The sequence below is a fragment of the Protopterus annectens genome, chromosome 17.part0 (assembly GCF_019279795.1).
Source record: "Protopterus annectens isolate FY-2018-M chromosome 17.part0, PAN1.0, whole genome shotgun sequence".
Lineage (NCBI taxonomy): Eukaryota > Metazoa > Chordata > Ceratodontiformes > Protopteridae > Protopterus > Protopterus annectens.
In genome coordinates this window covers 342,684,749-342,704,695 of record NC_056751.1, presented here as the reverse complement: position 1 = coordinate 342,704,695, position 19,947 = coordinate 342,684,749, and the positions used below count along the sequence as shown (strand labels likewise).

The following is a 19,947-nucleotide window of genomic DNA, read 5'->3' as shown; positions in this document are numbered from 1 at the left end:
ACCAAAATTCAAGATGCTCACATTACAGCAGCTTCTACCCATGCTGGGCAAGGAGTCTTGGCTGGTAACACTGGACCTCAAGGAGGCATACCTGCATGTCCCAATCAGACAAAATTGCAGAAGATACCTCAGATTTCTTGCAGGTTCAACCCATTATCAATTCTCTGCATTGCCCTTTGGCTTACCTACTGCACCCAGAGTATTCACGAAATGCTTGGCATCAGTAATTGCCTACTGCAGACTTCAAGGGATACAGATATACTCATATTTGGACGACTGCCTGATCCAAGCGGAAAGCAAGCACATTCTTCTGAAACATCTGGCTTTTGTGATAAGGTTGTTGAATTCTCTGGGATACACAGTCAACAAAAAGAAATCAAGACTAATACCCTCTCAGAAAATAATTTTCCTGAGTGCCAACTTGGACACAAACACCCAGATGGCCTACCTCATGCCAGAGAAGCAGGGGCAACTAACTCAATACTTCAAAGCACTAGCAAATTACACCAGGCTGACTGCAAGGAAAATCCTGCAGGCTCTGGGATTCATGGCATCTTGCATCTTACTAATCCCATGTGCAAAGCTGCATATGAGGAAACTTCAATGGTACCTGAAAAACCTATGGTCTCAACACAGCCACAGTTTGGAAACAATAATACCACTAATTCCATGTCTACAAAAGGAATTTCTGTGGTGGGCTCAAGCATGCCAAACAAACACAGGTCTCCCATTCAGCAAGCCTCAAACAAATCAAGTCATCAGAACAGACGCCTCGGACTATGCCTGGGGGGGCGCACATGGCAGATCGGTGCATTCAGGGCAAATGGTCCCAAAAAGAAAAGCACCTTCACATCAATCAAAAGGAAATGCTAGCAGTAACAAATGCTATTACAGCTTTCAAAGACCTTCTGCATCCAGGTCAACTATTGATAAGAACAGACAACACCACAGTAATGTGGTACATAAACAAACAGGGAGGAACCCATTCATACCACCTCTGCAGGCTGGCCATGTCACTTTGGAACATGGCCCTGGAATTACAAATTGAACTTCAAGCACAGTACTTGCCAGGCAAGGAAAACACACTGGCAGACAATCTAAGCAGGAATATGACAGATCCACATGAATGGAAGTTGCATCCAAAAGTTTTTACAGAAATAATCCAAGCATGGGGAAGGCCAAACATAGATCTCTTTGCCTCCCACAAAAATCACCAATTGACAAAATTCTGCTCAAGGATTTTCCATCCAAAGGCCTGGAGAGTGGACTCTCTCTCTTTCAGTTGGACAGCAATGACAGTTTATGCCTTCCCACCTCTTCCTCTGCTGCCTAAAGTTCTATTGAAAACCAGAGCAGACAGACCAAAGATGATTCTCATTGCTCCAGACTGGCCAAGACAACACTGGTACCCACTCCTGAGGAGCCTGACACATTCCCCACCATGGCCCCTGCCTCTAATACCTATTCTCCTGACACAGCACAGCTTCAAAACTCTTCACAGCCAGCTAAAAACTCTCAATCTAGCCGCATGGAAGATTCCTTAGCATCACAACAGACCCTACTCTCCAAGGAGGTGCAGGATGTCATTTTGGAGGCTAGAAGGCCGTCAACTAGAAAAGCTTACTCCACAAAATGGAAACGGTTTTGTGTCTGGAATGAGAAAAAGGGTCAGGATCCTGGAAAACTGAATTTACCTCAAATACTACAGTATTTAGCTGAGCTGCTAAGCAGTGGACTTTCATTCTCCTCCATCAAAATCCATGCCTCAGCCATTTCTGCAGAATACAACACTGACCCACTCTTATTCTCTCACCCTCTCTTAAGACAGTTCCTCAGAGGGGCTAAGAATCTAAGACCCCCAAGGAAACAACCAATACCTGCTTGGGATCTCAACTTCATTCTGGAAAAACTGACCTTGCTTACCTTTGAGCCAGCTGCCTCATCAGATTTGCAATATTTATCCTGGAAAACAGCTTTTCTTCTGGCTATTACCTCAGCTCATAGAGTTTCAGAACTACAAGCTCTCATGGCTGTGCAGCCTTTTATCATCTTCCATCAGGATGGAGTTTCCTTACGAACCAACCCGTCCTTTTTGCCTAAAGTGGTATCCAGGGTAGCTTTGAATCAGGCCATACACTTACCTACCTTTTATCCTAATCCACAAAACAAAGGGGAGAGATTACTACATTCCTTGGGCATCCACAGACAACTGCGTTATTATTTGGACAGAACAAAGCCTTTCAGAAAATCAGAACAGCTATTTGTGTCCTATGCTGTAGGAGCTCAAGGAAAGCCAATTTCCAAACAGACAATCTCAAAATGGATAGCCCACTGTATACGCTTTTGCTATTCTTTTCATGGCAAAACCGTACCTACAGGCATCAGATCTCACTCCACAAGGGCCACAGCTACATCCGCAGCTTTCCTCAGAGGAGTTCCTACCAAAGATATTTTGGAAGCAGCCACTTGGAGTTCTGTGCATACCTTCTCCAAGCACTACCACCTACCATTATACTCCAAAACTAGAGCAGGCTTTGCCACTGCAGTCTTGCAGGGCATCCTGGCTCCTCCTAGTTCCACCTAGTGCCTACCATCCCTTTCTTAGCTTTGGGATTCTACCCATCTCTTATGACTGCAGCTGTATGCACAATGAACATAGTACAGTTTTGTACCTACCATAAATGTAGATGTTCGAGTGCTAATACAGCTGCAGTCCAGGTTTCCCTCCCTTCTTCCCCTCTTGGGACAGGCCTGTTGGCAAACACTCCCTCATACATCCTGATTGGGGTATTCATTTATGGTGTATTTGCTTGCAACTACTGTATTTTGATTATATTGCATTGCTTTATTATATAAATTTATGTATTGCCTTCCTTCTGGGGGCACCTGACATCTGGGGCAAGAAAAACTGAAAAAAATGGCGTCGGCTGGTTCTTTTATACCCCTGTTGCACTGACATCAGGGAAGAAGCGACGACAACCGACACCGGACCTAGACTTTGGAATTCGGCCGACCGAAGACCCGCCTGACGGCAGGAGAACCCATCTGTTATGACTGCAGCTGTATTAGCAATCGAACATCTACATTTATGGTAGGTACAAAACTGTACTTTTTGCTTCATGTTTTAGTCCATAGTTCGTTTTGATTTCAGCTCGTTTGAGAAGTCACAAATAAACTTTGTGGAAGTCCACCACCGTTTGGAATCAGTGCTTCCTCGTGGTTATCTGGTTTTGCTTTGCGTTTATTGGTGCTAGTTTATTCAGGGAAGCTCTCAGATTTTTCGACCTTCCTTCACTGAATTTTCCAAGTGACTCTCTACACCCTCATCTATTTTTTTTCACCTTCTCTGTCAAATGTTGGCAAGAAACAAAATAGTCTCAGCAGAATGCTGGTATGCATACATTTAAAAATCAGTGGCAGGGAGGTTACAAAAAGAAAGCAGGAAACCCAAGAACAAGACAAACAAGTTAGAATGACTATATAAAGGACATTATCCTGTTCCCCTGACCCTGGAAGTCTCTTACCCCTTCCAGAAAGTCTCCATTTCCCTCTTTGGCAGCAGATTGTTTCAGGCAAATGGGTCCTGAATGTGACCCATCTAGGATATACAGATGGCAGAGGGAGGAAATTCTTCCTTTCCAGGGGATTCCTCCTCATCTGTCAGATAAACCCTTTTCTTTCTTCTTGTCTTACATCATGTGTTGCCTCAGGATTAATAGAAGCTGGCCTTCCTCTTCAGTAAGCGTAAAGATTTTACTCAAGAATGGTTTTGGTGCAAAAAAAAAAATCCCGTGGAGCAGTTCTAGATCTTTCTTTCCTGAATTAGTGTTTGACAGTGCCCAAGTTCAAAATGCTTTCACTTCACAATGTTATCCCTGGTTCATTTGAGTTTTCTATTGACCTTGGGTTTAAATGATGCATATCATTACATTCCTATTCATCCAGATTTCAGGTTTTTCTTAAAGTTTTGTGTACCTGAATCACATAGTCTGTTCTCCCCCTTACTTTTTGGACTATCAACTGCTCCAAGGCTATTCACAAATGGTCTAGCTCATTGTGGACTACAGGGTATTTGCATTTTTCCATATTTAAATGACTTGTTAATTTTGTAGACTGTTTTCAAAGTATCATGCATCTCTTACCTGGGTTAGAGATCTTATACACAGGCTGAGATTCCCAAAGAAGATTCAAAAGTCTTTTTTTTGACTCATAACACAGGATTGTGTTTCTGGGGTGCCTGCTAGGGGCACATCCATACAAACAGCCTTTCTTTCATAGAAAAAAAATACATCTTTATTTAGATCTTTTCCAGGTGTTTTCCACTCAGACTTCTGTTACAGTGAGGGAATACCTCAGGATATTGGGTCAAATGGCATCCATGATTCTCATATAATTTTTGCAGGATTCTACATGAGAAAGATGCAATGGGATCTGAAATCTTTTTGGTTTCATCATCAACACTCGCTGTCTTTTCAGTTCCCAGTATTGGGATTTGTGAAAAAGTAAATCAATTCGTGCAGACATCAAATCTCTCATGACAGTACAGTAGAAGGGTTTAAAGACACCAAAAGAGCAGAATTACCAGCAACAAAACAGGGCAGAATTTAGCCACTAGAAAACCTGGAAAAACAAAGTACTGTGTGCACAGCCTATGGGCAGAGAATAATTAGGAAAATTATTTTAAGAGTAATACAGTCTAATAGCAGGCAAGCTAACAGAAACATACTCTTAAGAGCAAAAACAATTAAACCCCAGCAGGTCAGAGATTAGCAGCAATAACAATGACAGCCTAAGACCAGAGAAATATCAGCAAGTATCATGTAACAGCCATAAACAGCTCAAAATAATCAAGAAAAACCAGTCCTTATAGTAGACAATCTAGCAAAGAGCTGTGTGAGTAGGTAAACTCAAACAGGATAATGACACCAGAGAACCTTACCGAGTTTTGCGCTCCTGATATTGTAGAGGACAATTTTATTTACAGAATGGGGTAGGTTAGTAGATGGCTGGCTGGCACTGTGACTCTAAACAAAGCACATTTCATCAGAAGCTAGGTGGAAAAAAGGTGTAGTTATTGATGTCCATAAATCACTTTTGCAGTAGCCTTAACCTTAGCTATATGGATTATATCTTGCCAAGGGTATAGCAGACAGCCAGTCATCCAAAGCCTTTGGCTCCTTCCACACATGCACCAAGACTACTCATTCTTTGAGTATCCAAGGGGGAACCAGCAGCCTCTGTTTCAAAAGCTTTCAGTACTATCTGCCCTGGTAGGAGTTCCTTTGGGCTTCAGAGGATTGACGGCCAGCTATATTCTTTCATTGCTGGACAGACAAGTCCGTTTTTGGAAGTATTTTGCACATTTTTTAATATATTTTTTTTTTGTCTAAAATGGCAATTTTTTAATATGCATTATTTTGATGAGACTGTCATATGACCATGTAGTCTGTCAAAGAGTTTAACTTCTGTTTTTTAACTCAAAGTGATGTGGCTTAATTTTTTCATTTGTGCATGAAAAAGTGGGTAGTTTTAATTACTGTATGTAATAGTTGGGGCTAGTGTTTTGGGGGAGTGTACGTGTATCTACTACTTCTAAGTACTTCTGTTGACAACTTGCCTGTTTCAATGACTTGTTTGAGCAGCACTTACCAGAATCAGACTTCATTCTCAGCAGAACCATGAAACAGTTTACTGTTCCCATTGTTCTACCTTTTTCCAGACCTAAGAAAACTGCAGAGGAGCCTTTACCAGCACAGCATGCTCAGTCTGTGCCTCAAGACACTGGTGGGTGACCCTGCAGAGAATGTTGCTGGTTTCTCAGACCACTCTTTTTTTTCTGCAGGACCCTGTGGTAACGTTCCTTCAGTCACCATGGACCAGGAGTTAGCCACATCTGCTGCAGCTGTTGAGGTTCCCTTTGGGGACATGGGAGAACCACTTTCTTTGGTCATGGGGTATTCAGCAGGTAGCACATCCCTGTGTAGCTGGGTGATGAAACCTTTTCCTTGGGATGGTGTTCCATCCTTGAGTAGGTTGCCTTCTAGGGATGTCCATAGAAAAAGAGAAACAGAAAATGAATCATTTATCTTCGTCAGAGAGTTCTTTGTTCATAAGGGAGAGTTTATTAGTTTGGCTTAAGGTTTATTGAAGACTTTAAAGCCTTTTGGCAATTATTGGAATTTTTTGGAGAAAATAAGTCAGTTACCCCAGTTTGTAAAGATTTCTTGTTACATTAGTATGAATGGGATAGAGATGGGGCATGTTCTGATTTTTTTCCTGCCCATATCTCAGATTCCGATTCAGAGGAAAGTGTTTTCTCAATGTTTTAAAATCACCTATAGAGGAATTTTCTTATAGGTTCATAGGAGATTCTTAGGCTAACAGTTTAAGAATCCATACAATCCTAGCTAATATAACCCAATCTACCCAATTTTATCTTTTTCTAAAATGGTTCCTATGATGGGCAATATGCTTCACAGGGAGTAAGTGAAAATTCCTTTCTTCTTAAAAAAGTACTGTGATACATTACAAGTGAATATTTTACAACCTACACCTATTCCTCCTATTGTGTCACCCTTGGTGGATGTTTTTAATATTGCCTGATAGTTAATCTTCATACTTTAAAAAGGCAGATGTATTTTATAAAGTTCTTCTGTCATAACAAGTGTTTGTTTTCTCATTCCAGGTCAGTCCCCGCTGTTATTTTTATTTCTGTTCCAGCTGTTACTAAAAATCTGATTAATACTAATCATTCTTAGACAAAGATGCAAAAACCTTTGACAGATTTGGGAAGAGAATTTATTCTTCTGCAACTTTAGCCTTCAGAGTATTCTGAATTACCAACCTCATAAATTGAATTATTTTTTGGCTTGTTCTGACAATGTTAGGAAAATTTCTGTCAGTTTGCTAGCATCAGAAGGTAGGTTCACTTTAAATTCTATTTTTGCTTCTGTTTCACAAGTCACTAAATATTTAAAAAAAATGTATATATATGATTGTGCTCACTCGAGTCTTACATGGGTAAAAAAAATCTCCTTATCAATCCTGGATTCAAGATCAATATTCAAAAATCATATTGGATTCTTTCTCACGGGATTGTGATGTCTTCTAGATATGTCCACCCTTCCAGGATGGCAACATTAGCTTGTTAATAAAGAACTTTGCTTGTGGACATAATCAGAAATTTTCTGAATATGTTAAATCTGAAATCTTAAATTCTATTTTGTAGTCTTTCTGCTACCCAGTTACTCAAACAGTTTGATGAAAGAGGTGAATTAATTCAGGGGGTTACTCAGGTTTTTCAACCTTCCTTTCCTAGGTCTGCTAAAAACCTCTGCGTCCTTTGTTAAGAAGCAAAACAGATTCCTTTCAATCAGCTGGCAAGCAGAATGTTAAGAAAAAGTGGCAGGAAGGATCCAAGAAAAAGGAGCAAACCTTTTAGAAAAAAGACAGTCTAATAATTTAGAATGACTATTGTAGCATTCTTCCTTCCTCCATGCCAGTTCATTAAATCAGTTCTAGAGTAGTCTGTTTCTCCACCTTCTCCTTTGGCATCAGATTGTCTGACACAAATAGGTTCTAAGAGTTGTTTAGGAAGGTTACAGATGGCAGTGGAAAAGCATTCCTCCTTTTTGGGAAATCCTGCAACCTCCTCTAAACCAGACTTCCCTGTTTCCTCGTGTCATCAGTTATATGCTTGCCTTGGGAGTCATAAAGCCTGTACATCCAAATCTGTGGGGAAAAGGTTTTTAGTCAGGAATTGTTCTGGTGCCAAAGAAAGACCCATCTTGAAGACCAGTGGCCTAATGATTAAGGTGTTTGCCTTACAAACACAAGGTGCAAGGTTCGAGTCTCACAAGGGATAATTGCTAGGCTTAAAATGGCCCACAAGGGCAGTTAGCCTAGTACTAATCTATGAACCTATGAACTTTCCTTTCTGAGTTTATCTGTTAAATTATCAAAGTTCAAAATGATGATGGTAGAAACCCTGTTACTGCTCATTCATCCTTTGTTGTTTTTGGTAACACGAGATTTGAAAGATGTTTGTCATCATATTCCCGTTGCCTAAGACTTAAGAGGTTCTAAGGCTTTCTGTGTGTGAGTTTCATTATCAATTCTCTGTCTTACCATTTGGGTTATTTTCTGCTCCAAGGGTGTTTACAAAGTGTCTACCTTCTATGTTAACCCACTGCAGCCTGCAAGGCATTCATATCTTTGTTTTTTTAGACAACTTATCTGTACAGTCTTTCTTTTTTCCAAATATCACGAGTCTTACATGGGTAAAAAATATCTCCTTATCAATCCTGGATTCAAGATCAATATTCAAAAATCATATTGGATTCTTTCTCACGGGATTGTGATGTCTTCTAGATATGTGCAAACAAAAGACACCCTTCCACAGGAGAAAGTGTACCATATCTGGAACTTTTCATGAGCTTCTCTAGTCAGTCTCAGACTTCAGCAAGTGAATCTTAGGATGCTGGGGTTCATGACATCTATGATTCTCATGATTATTCTTGCCATATTAAATACATAACAACAATCTAATATTTTTTAAAGACCATGTGGACCTAACATTCCCACCATCCTTTCAAATACCAGCTGTGGGGTTTGTGAAGAGTGAGTTACTTTGGTGGAGAAATCAGATAATTTTGAATCCAGGTCTGCCATCCTCTGACATCCTCTGCTCAGTCTGTAACAGCAGATGCATAGAATTTTTCATGGGGAGCTGTGTCTCTGGCAGGTAAATATAAAAGGTCTTTGGAACAATCATGGCAAGCCAAAGTACATACATGTGAAGCAGATGTTGGCTAGTATATCTGCTCTCAAATCTATTCACCACCTGTGGGCCCTAGGGCCTTTTCATATGGTCACAGACAACACCACAGTGATTTGGTACATAAAGAAGCAAGGGTCACAAGGACATATTCTCCCTGTGCAGTTTGGCTGTGGTGGCTTGGGAGGTCACAAATAAGCATTGCTGTACCCCACAAGCTTCCTTCATTCCATCATATAAAGCAACTGTTGCCTGGGCTAGAAGGGAGTCATCACAATATTTGGAGAGATCTTCTGAATCTTCAGAAGACCCTGGGTATCACTGGAAAGGGTGGGAAGCCATATAGCAACATTCTAGTCCATGGAAATAAAAATCATCTGTTTTCCAGGCCTGCTCAAGAAATCCTGGAGCATAATCTGATAAGTTGCCTGTTTTGGAAGGAGGAAAACAGTTCTACTTGAGGAGTGGATCATAACTGGGTTAAATCCTGGAAAACCACTCATTCAACTACAGTTCATGACAATCTAACCTGATACTGCTTAGCTTGAATGCCACTGCAGTTTTCCCTTCTTTTGGAATTGGCCAGGAACAATTACCATAAGCTTCCTCACAGACAGGATTTACTCACACAAAATCAAGGATGTTTGATGCATGCTGACCCCAAACAACTGCAACACAGTGCCTAGATTATATGGTCCTAATACCTCTTAGGCACCTGCTTTTTGAGGATGTGCAGCAGTGGAGGTAAGAATGCTTGCTAATAGAATATCGTATATTAGCAAATGGGAAAGGTTTTCTAATTGGTGCCGACAACAGAACCAGCAACCACTCAGGGCTAGTGTTTTACAGTATGTGTTTGTGAATTACCATCCCATGGCCTGTCTTAGTCATCTTTCTAGGTTCATTTGTTGGCCATTTCATCATAGCTGCTGATGGATTCCCCCTTTTCAATGCAGTCTCATGTGAAAATGTTTTTGAAGGGTATTCTTCATAAGATCCTTCACAGAAAAACAGTGTCTCTTCCTTGGGATCTTAATACTGTGTTGGAGAAGCTAACACTTGCCCCCATTTGAACCAGGCCATCTGGCTGACTTGCGGTTTGTAATGTGGAAAACAGGTTTGCTGATTGCTCTGACATGTGCAAGAAGAGTATCTGAGTTGTGTGCTCTGACAATGATCAGCCCTATTTCATCTTCCACAAGAGATAGCTTATTTGAGAGCTAATCCTTCTTTTATGCCTAAATGTATAACTTTACCTTAAACCAGTCTATTGCATCTCCTTGTTTTCTTTCCAGAACCCCAAAATGAGGGAGAAGGGATACTTCATACCTTGGATGTCCACAGACAGGTGCTGTCTTGCTAGAACAAAATCTATCTTATAGAATTTCTAATCAGGTAATTTCTCATGAAGGTAAGAAGGGGCAACCTATGTCAAAGAAGACTTTTTCCAGATGGTTGTCTCAGACGGTTACCTTTTGTTATTCCCACCACAACAAAAAGTATTCCAGACAGGGTCAATGCTCATTCTGCTGGGACTTTAGCTTCATCTATTGCTTTTTGGAAAGGGTGGGTCTCTAGAAGTATTCAAGAAGCAGCAACTTGATCCAGTGTGCATATTTACAAAGTACTATAAACTAGATTCCTTCTCCAGGTCCAAAACAGGCTTTGCTAGTACCATTCTCCAAGGGCTCCTGTACCCTTTCCCCTTCCACCTCCCAGATATTTTAAGCTATGGTAACCTACCCACATAGCTAAGGATACTGCAGCAGTGAACATTCAGGCATCTACTGTTATGATGTTTGCTGACACAACTGGACTTTTCTTTCATTTAGGAATACCCCACCAAAACAGTAACAACAGATGCTTCATAGCTAGCCTAGGGAGCATACATACAGTAATACAGAGTCCAAATCCTGTGAACTGTAGCCTAATGGAAGAAGCATATAAATGTGAAGGAGGCAATGGTCTTGATCCAGGCACTTAAGGCCTTCAAAACAATATCAAAAGGTGGTGCCCTCCAGGTACTCTGCACAATCCAACAGTCATGTGGTATATCACCAGAATGAGAGGAACATGATCTTATCCCTTTTGCAGGCCATCCATGACTGCCTGATAGATAGTACTGCTGTCTCAGATAACTGTAAAGGTAGTCTACATTCGCTCACATCAGATCACAGAGGCAGATCAGTTCAATGGTTTCTAAGCAGATCCATACAGTGTTACACAGGGACAGGGATAGGGATGTCTTCCTTCAGTTGGTACACAGGTCGAGTGTTCCAGAGATAGACCTGTTTGCATCCCCAAACAACACACAGATGAAAACGTTCTGCTCAAGAGTACTCACTAAGGAGGTTGGACAGTAGATGCCTTTTCCATCCTGCTGTGTTTACCTCTTACTGCGTATATTGATGAAAACAAGCTGTTACGATTCTGTGAAGACTGGTCATACCAGAACCCAAAGTAGAATTGAATATGGTCATCTGTGAATAATTTAGTACCTGGTTTCTCACAAATGTACAGTGCACTGATGGAGAGAGGTGGATCCTTTCCATCAGCGCTCCAACCCAGTGGCAAACAGCACTCTCTCTAACCCTGCAGCCAGTGATCCCTGAATACACAGTGCTGTAGTATCATTACATTTAAGCAGGATTCAGAATTAGTGGTGTTCAAGCATAATCCCACATACAGTAGCTTCACACTATTGGCTGTTCAGCCAAACACATATAGTAAATGCCTGAACCAGCAGCTCCTCTCGTACTGAGCAGGATTATTGAAATGACACATTATCAGTAGGATAAAACTAACTTGTTTCATGATGGACTAACTCCAGTTTGCGTTCCCTATTAATGGGTGCTTCACAGTGACACAAAGAGCTGACATATAAAGATTAGTGTTCAATAAACATTAAAATGATTTGGTCCAACTGAGATACTTTTTTTAATGTATTTTGTTTTCTTTCCTTCTGTTTCTTTCAGTATAAGCACAAGTTTAGAAGTTGCCTTACAGTTATTTCGACTTGAGGAAGGATGCTACTGCACTAAATGAATCTAATTCACCTGCAAATAGGCCTGTAATCTGCACACGTATGCATGTATGTATATGCATGCACATGTGTGACTGTTGAGATTACAGGAGTGGTTGGCTTAGAAAACTACATGAGGCATACAGGTGTGTTCATGACTTGAAACCCAGTGGTTGCCTTACAGTGATTTTTGCCCAAAGAAGGATGGTGCTGCATTAGTTGCAGCTGCTTTACTTCTGCAGATAGGCTTGTATTGTGTGAGTGTGGAAATGTTCACACAGTGGCTTTGATGGCCAGGAAGATTACATAAGTGTTCTGAGGAAGTCTGCAATCGGCAGATGAAAGCGCTTAACATCTGGTTTTTACATTTTGTGTTTTCTTCTTATGTGATTTAATTTGCCGTGTTTTGTCGTTTTGGTATTAAAGTGATTATTGTGGATTACAGTGGAGCTGCGTAGCCTTTATTGCCGTTTTTCCAGCTTAGTCGGCTTTTTGAGGAAAAAGTTTCTTCACATCACTTTGGTTTCCAAGATTACATAAGTGGCTATCTTAGAAAGCTACATAAAGTACATGGGTGTAGTCCTGACATAAAAAAACTGTTTCAGGAATAATGAAAGTGAGTTGTTCTCGTACCTCACATAACCCTGCTGAAAGTTGGTAAGCCTTCAGACAGTTTATATATTCAGTACCACCTGTGTTATGTCATACTGGCCATAAGACTTTAGTTCTTTAAATGTAAGCTAGGAGTAAGTTAATGCAGTGCCAGTAGTCTGTCCAAGATGTCTTGATGAGCACTGCAGTGATGGCTGTAGTACTGGATTTTGCTGCTCTATAGGGTGTACAATTCATCTAGATATTTTTCCACTAAGTAGCAGGTATCATAAAACATACTCACTGCAACATCATACTCTTTATTTGTAACTAGACTAGAGATGATCACTTGCACATTGTGTGTAATGATTTCCTCAGTGCTTATAGATGCCATTCAGAATAATTGTTTTCTTTGTTTTGATGTAGCATGTAGCTTTGTTTTTGCTTGTACTAGTAAACAAAGTTAACATCTGGCAAATGTGCATGTAATATTTGTTTGTTCTTTTTTTCAGGATAAGAAGCTAATTAAGGCTTTGTTTGATGTGCTGGCTCATCCCCAAAACTATTTCAAGTATACAGCACAGGAGTCCAGAGAAATGTTCCCAAAGTCATTTATTCGACTGCTACGATCAAAAGTCTCTAGATTTTTAAGACCGTACAAGTAGCTGCGTGTCATAACAGACTACAAAAGACAACACTTCAAACATTTAGTAAAGTACTTCTCCAGTCACCTGTTTGAAATCCTAGTGTTGAAACCAATACCTTTTTTCTACTAGCTTTTTTGCACAAATCCAAATGTGGATCCCTCTACCAAAGGTCTACTGCATTCAGTAGTAAGTCTGAAACCACTCAGAGAGTAAGAGAATCTTAAAAAAAAACAGGAGAGTAAGAGACAACCATTTCAAGCCAAGAGGAATGTAATAAAATGGAACTGTCTTATTTCTGTTTAAGGGAATATGATGAGTCTGTTTCTACCAGCAAAAGTACACAAGTCTCAGAATTCTCACAGATATTCACCTAAAATATTCAGAAGGATGTTGGTACTGACCAAAGGAGACAAGCAGTTGGAGGGAATTATCTAAAAAAAGGCACTATCTCTTTTTCTTTTGTCATTGTTTAAATGTGGACTGAATTAATTAGCTCTTGTTCTTAATGAACACAATACAGAAAAAAAGTAATAACAGAGTAAACAGAAGGGAACATTCTGCATGAAAAAAAACTCGTATTTTGTTGGTGACCTCCAAATCAGGAAGGAAGTATAAAGGAGAAAATATTTATGAGTGTAAGGATGTACTAAAAAAAGCGAGCACGGGAATCTGTTAATATAAAGTTTCTCAGTGAAATGTATTTTATTTGCATTGTGTTTGATAACCTATGATGCTTAACAGAAGGAATTTGAAACACCTAACTACTATAAAGAGTTACTTAGCAGAAGTGTTTCAGCAGACAAAAGAACTTGATAATATCTTCCTTACCTGAAACTTTTTTGTGACAAACTTATTGTTCACATTGAGAAAATCAAAACAAGTGTTTGACACTTAATCAAACTTACTCTGCTTCAGACAAGAAATGTTTTTTTTTCTATAGACTGTACTTAATAATATTTTGTATCTTCTGTACAGGGAGTTTTAACACTGTAAATATTCAATATCCTGGGAAAAGGTGGTCATTAATAGATGAGGGTGTGTATTCCCCACTCCAGCATCATTTTGCAACTCAGCATCTCATTTTAGTTCAACAGAATGAGTGAACCAAGAGAGTTACCTAGTCAACAAAAGCACTACAATGGGTCCAAGTGTTCCTGCACTTGTTTATGGTTAACTATCTTTTCAGACAGTATAATAGAATATCTTAAGTTTACATTTTCTGGTATCTTTTCTTATGTAGCAACTCATCATGAAAGGGAAACATGGAAAATATACTCTTTTTCCGAGGAAATGTGTTTATAGCTATCATTACCAGTATATGGAAGAAGCATTGTAAAATCACATACTTGTAGACAATTAGCACATAAGACATTAGTGAATGAATTGGGGGAAAAATATAAGAGAAATGGTTAAGAACATCACTTAGACATTTCTTATCCTTGGACATTTTTAGAACCACCACTGAGATCAGTAAGTGAAGTAGAATGTTTTTGCACATTGTAAAAAGCATATCATTTACAAGGATTAAAAATGTGTTTTGAATACGCGGATCAGTGAGTTGCTTGTAAAATATTTTCTCCATCCTATTTTTTTTAGTAAGCATGATGACAGAGTTAAATGATCAGACTTCATTACATATTGTTGAATTATTGCTGTACGAGATTCTCTGAAGATCCTAACTTACTAAGCTTAATTTCCCCAATAATGAAACCCCCAGTTGCTGTTATTAATATAACATTAGCACCGGCACAGTTGTTCAATGTGCACCAGCAGTGATACCTTTGTTTTAAGGATTTTTTCTCTTTTGCTCATGTCTGTACAACCATGGAATTGGTATACATAAGTCTGGAAGTGTAGGGGCTTGCTACCCATATGGGCATGCAGGATGACTTGCTCTCTGCAAAAAAAAAAAAAAAAAAAAAAAAAAACACGTCAATCATTTTTTTTTTCCATTTGTCTTGACTTTCTTACAAATTAATTTTAGCAGTGGTAGTGGGGCATCATTATTCAAAATTACTATTTGTCTTATGACAGCCAGATGGTAGACGTGGTTGTATCTCATATTTACACATTAAAAAGCTGTACTATATTATGGTTGCTAAGTAAAATCATGTGTGATTCTAGTGGACTTTTCTGGTTCTTACTTCTAAATACCCACCAAATATTCTCAAACTTCTTCCAAAAATTGAATATTTCTGTTCTTCCAGAAAGATATGCTATTATCCCATCTCTTTGTCAATGTCCTCCCACTGGAATAACCTATAATTAAAAAAAATAAGATCCAGTCTAGTTGCAATCCTATTATAGAAGATGGTTGATCACATGTATTAATGAAACTGCAAAACCCAAAGTTGGTTATTTTTTTTTATCCTTCCCCCTCCCCATCCATAACCCATTCCCGATTGCTCCTATGACTGCAACCAGTCAACCCATTCATTCATTCCTTGTGGGACAAGAACTGGGCATCTCTGGGCTAAGAAGAATGCCCTATGGCCCATTTGCTCCTACCTGGGTTACTTGATCAGCTCATCTGTTCCTCATTAGATGAGTGTCTGGTGGTAGTGAGTGGGCAAACTTCACCCCCCCCCCAGAGACACACACACACACACACACACACACACACACACACACACACACACACACACACACGCACAGTTTGTGGACAATTCCCTGTTTGGTAAGAGGAGAAATACATGCTCCAGTACATGGTGGCCCAGTCCCCTACATAGCAGAGAGAAGCTCCTCTGTAACAACACAAGACAACTGGTCACTACAAGGGCATTATACACACAGTCATAGGTGGATGTCACCAATTGTGTAGGCCCATCTACCTCCCTCCCTCCCATTAGGATGAGTAAGCTGGAATCATCTGTTGAAGCTTACCCTTCCTGCCTTGTCCCACTAGTACCTGTGACACTACTGGAACACAGATCATCTGGATCATGGTCAGTGGGTCATTTCTCTTTGCAACAGGGTTGGTTCCCATACTTGGTTATTTTGATAGGTATATCTTTGTGTGTTTGTTTAGGAATCAATATTGTTATATCCCCTTTATCAGCTTCTAGAGGCTTAACTATTTTCTGTTCTGTTAGTAATGCCATTGTAATTAATATGATTGGATTGTTCTCTGTCTCTTGTGGTACCATGGAAGAAATATAAAAGGCATATCATCAAAGTCTGTGGCCAAGTTTGTGCATGTCACTGTGGAGGACCTAACACTGTTGCACAACAGAGCTACTCAGCGCCTCACTCAAGACTTCACTTTTTCCCCCTTTTTCTAGCTGTTTCCACAGACAGTAACTATGCTAGCTAGTAACCTTGAGTGGGACTAAGAAAGCTAAGTAGCTAACATACTAATCTATAAATTATATAATCAGGACAAACAACATAAATGAAAATTCATCCTCACACCTACTAAGAAGATCTATGTCGGGAATCATTCACAGATGTTGGGTGGTGAGTATGGATCTTTGGTTCTAATATTCCCTGGCAGTGTTCTTCCAGGGAATGCCACAGAAGATGACCATTGTACTTGAATTGTAACAGGAAAAAGGGGGGAGGGGGCAAAAGATGTTTGGCTATGTATGTCATTATATAACTGAAGCAGTAAATATTGCCCCTTCACTGTGTTAAGAACCATAATGCAGATGCGTCACTATGTTTGCATAGCTGGTGTTTTGTACATGCAAGCATGTTTGATAAAATGGGAGAAAAAAAAACAGCAATCAATTTGTTTGATGAAGAAAGCTGTATGAGAGCTGTTCAGTACATTGCAAAAAATGTATGCAGTACTAGAAAAAATGAGTCAAGCACTCATATTGTGAAAGACAAAATAACGCATGCCATCTTGAACACCCAGTAAAGTACTTTTATAATGTGAATCCTATTAAGGATAGTTAATTATGTCAAGGATAAGATGTAGTGAGACTGGTCAGGATTCTGCTTACAGTGTAAATTGCAGATGAAACAGTGTTTCTCCTATTTTATAAACAAAAAAAAGAAAATACTACTACAGTGTTATGGCCTCTTACAGTAAATAAAGAGGTACATTAAACCCAAACTACATTAGGTAGGCCATACCTCTCAACCTCTTAGTGCAAGAAATCTGGACAAAGACATAAACAGAAGTGGGACAAAGACCCAAAAATAGGGACAATTTTTAAATATTGCTCTTACAAACTTAGAAAGTTGATAGAGTAACAGGCTGTGCACTTGTATGGGTTTTCTGAAGGGTATGAAGTATGAAACTCAACCTTTTGTCATTATTTTCTAACCTCAGTCTTTTAATGATTTGCCAATAATTTGCCAGAAAAACACAATTTTATGAAAATTGGAACAAAATATGAGGTAAAAACTGGACATTCTATGAAAATATGTACAATTGAGAGGTATGTATACCATAGCTGAAGTCTCATATGGAGCTCAATTACTGTGAAGCAAAATTATTTCTCTTCTCCACACCCTTAAAATGAGTCAAAATTGTGTTTTTTTTTATGAAGACGTAAATCTCAAAAAACATCCCTAGCCACCAAAACCATAAATATTCATTTCAACCAACATTTACCTTTGTAAAATAAAAGTAATGTTGTTGCTGACTTTCTAGACATTATCTCAAAGCTGACTATGTGATAGATCTGAATGTTAAAAAAAAAGCATCTATTCACCAAATACAGCTCATCATTCACAAAAAGATGTCCCCTTTGAAGTTATACTATAAGGGCACTCAGTCTCCAAGACCCAGTAACTGGACTCCAGTAAGTAAGTAAATAAATAAATAAATAAATAAGCATGCAGACATAAACAAAAGAAAATAGTCTTTGCTTTTCACTTTAATCCTGAAACAGACAACAGTCCACCCTATATGCATCCAATATCTTTGCTGGAGAAGAATTACCTTACTGTGATAACCCATATTTCCTATCAGGACCATCTGCCCTAAGCAGAACATGCATCTTCCCTACTCAGCACCTAATTGCAAACTAGACCAAAATGGCTGCTTTTTGGAAATTATTTTCTAGGAAACTTTCTACAAATGGTCTTTAACTGGATACTTCTTAACATGCCTTCCAAATGTTCCACCTTTACAAATCGTATCACTATTAGTGTGTATTTTGCCCCCAAAATGTCATCTTCAGATCAGCTGTTTAACCACCTTCTGAGTGTGATATGGGCAGTGGCATGATATAGTTCATGATGTTTACTGTTAAGATGAGGATTCTGAATGTTTGGAATCACTGATTGTCACAGTTATAGATTCATTTGTGATTACAAGGCTAATGGCCCAAGGAGGCCTTTCTAAGCCAAGCCATATTTTGCACTGCCTGGGTGCTCTATGCAGCTTTAAGACATGTCTTCATAGCTATGCAGATATCTACATTTGCCAGGGTGAGGAATATTTGCAGAGAGTGGAGTTTTCTTTTAAGACTCACAGAATTGAGCAGTAATACCTTCAGGTTGTCTTGGAAAAGTTTTACTAGGTTGGAAGGTTTATCAGGTTGACAATGCCTAAAAAGGCACCTGGGAGTGGACGGTGTTTTATCCAGTATTCAAAAGCCAAAGGGAAATGGGTGCAGACCATCCTTGGCTAAGCAGAATGGTCTGTGAATATATTGTCCCATGCTAACAAATGTTGAACCCCATTTGCATGACAACAAAAACTAAGACGATTTTTAAATTATTTTATTTTTTGCTCATACTGGTGCATCATCCTTGGAGAAGGTAGAATGGTACTCACGCTAGGCTCACACCTGCCTAGGACACACAGTCCAAGAGCTCTATCATATCTCTCTTCATATATTACAGCGATGTGCTTCTCAGGTCATTTACACCCACTTGACAATAATTAAGTCATGCTGATCCTTGTGGTTCAATAACCTCAGTGCATTTGTGATCTGACAGATCCTGGTCCCTGACAGGCAGCTAACCTTGACCCTCTCCTTGCTCATCTTGGTGAGTTGGACTTCTGTGTATCTCACAATGGAATCACCTGTGACTAGGGCATTTGCTTCTGTGGATGATTTGCTTTATGGGCTTATGAATTATACACCTTACATTGAAGCTGTATGACTCATGGTGGATGTTGCTTTGGTAGAATATTTGTAAGGTTGTTAAAGTGCCCTATTGTTATAGTTACTCCTAAAAGTACTTTTGAGGTTTGGGTAGATTGTTTTTTTTAGAGCCAGCATATCTCAACCTGTGTTACTAAGTCATTAGTGAGGGTGGTAGACAGGAAGCATCTCTCCATATATCAGTGTATGTGCTAGGTCATTAGTGATGGTGGTAGATAGGAAGTGGTGTTGTGTATTTCTGACAAGCTGTTAATTACCTGTATTGGATGAGTGTGAGAGTCTTGCCTGCAGTGACAACGTCTAATTGCATCTCTCACACACTAACAATTAGGTGGTTGTCAGTAAGCATGAGGCAGTTGCTGCATTCTTTCAGGATGTCCATTTCCATTAAGCTGACTGCAGTTGCAGGAGGAAAGTGCTTGTCCATGGTTCCACACAAGGAAATTCTCTTCCTTTTGCAAACCAAGTTCTTGCCTTACAAACTGGTACTTAGGAATTGTCTGGGTATGTTTTTTATAGAGAAAGCTGGATTCTTTGCAGGGCATGGACAACCACTACTCATTACTGCCTCCAGAGTGCAGACAATCTTTCTCATTCTAAAATCACAGTACAAGAGTTAAAACAGCAGGAGCTGCAGTAACCAACAAAAAATATTAACAATCACTTTAGCTTAGGATGCCCAAAAAGTAGAGATCAGCAGTTAACGGCAGTACAATTCAAAAGCACTTTAAAATAATTAAAATTGCCGAAACGCAACATACATTGCAGAAGTATTACAGCAGTACTCTTAAATAACAGAGAAGTACAGTTTAGCAAAGCTCAATACTTACCTACCAAGGATGA

General features: G+C 39.4%; 1 protein-coding gene across 1 annotated transcript in view; it reads left to right on the top strand.

The window, feature by feature from the left end:
• Positions 1 to 14,586, top strand: part of LOC122791730 (signal peptide, CUB and EGF-like domain-containing protein 2) — a 1,774,756-nt gene extending 1,760,170 nt beyond the window's left edge. The window contains exon 23 of the mRNA XM_044059635.1: positions 12,902 to 14,586. Within this exon, the coding sequence (XP_043915570.1) occupies positions 12,902 to 13,054 (153 nt within the window). The 3' untranslated portion in view covers positions 13,055 to 14,586. The remainder of the gene's footprint in view (positions 1 to 12,901) is intronic.
• The last annotated feature ends 5,361 nt before the right edge of the window (positions 14,587 to 19,947 follow it).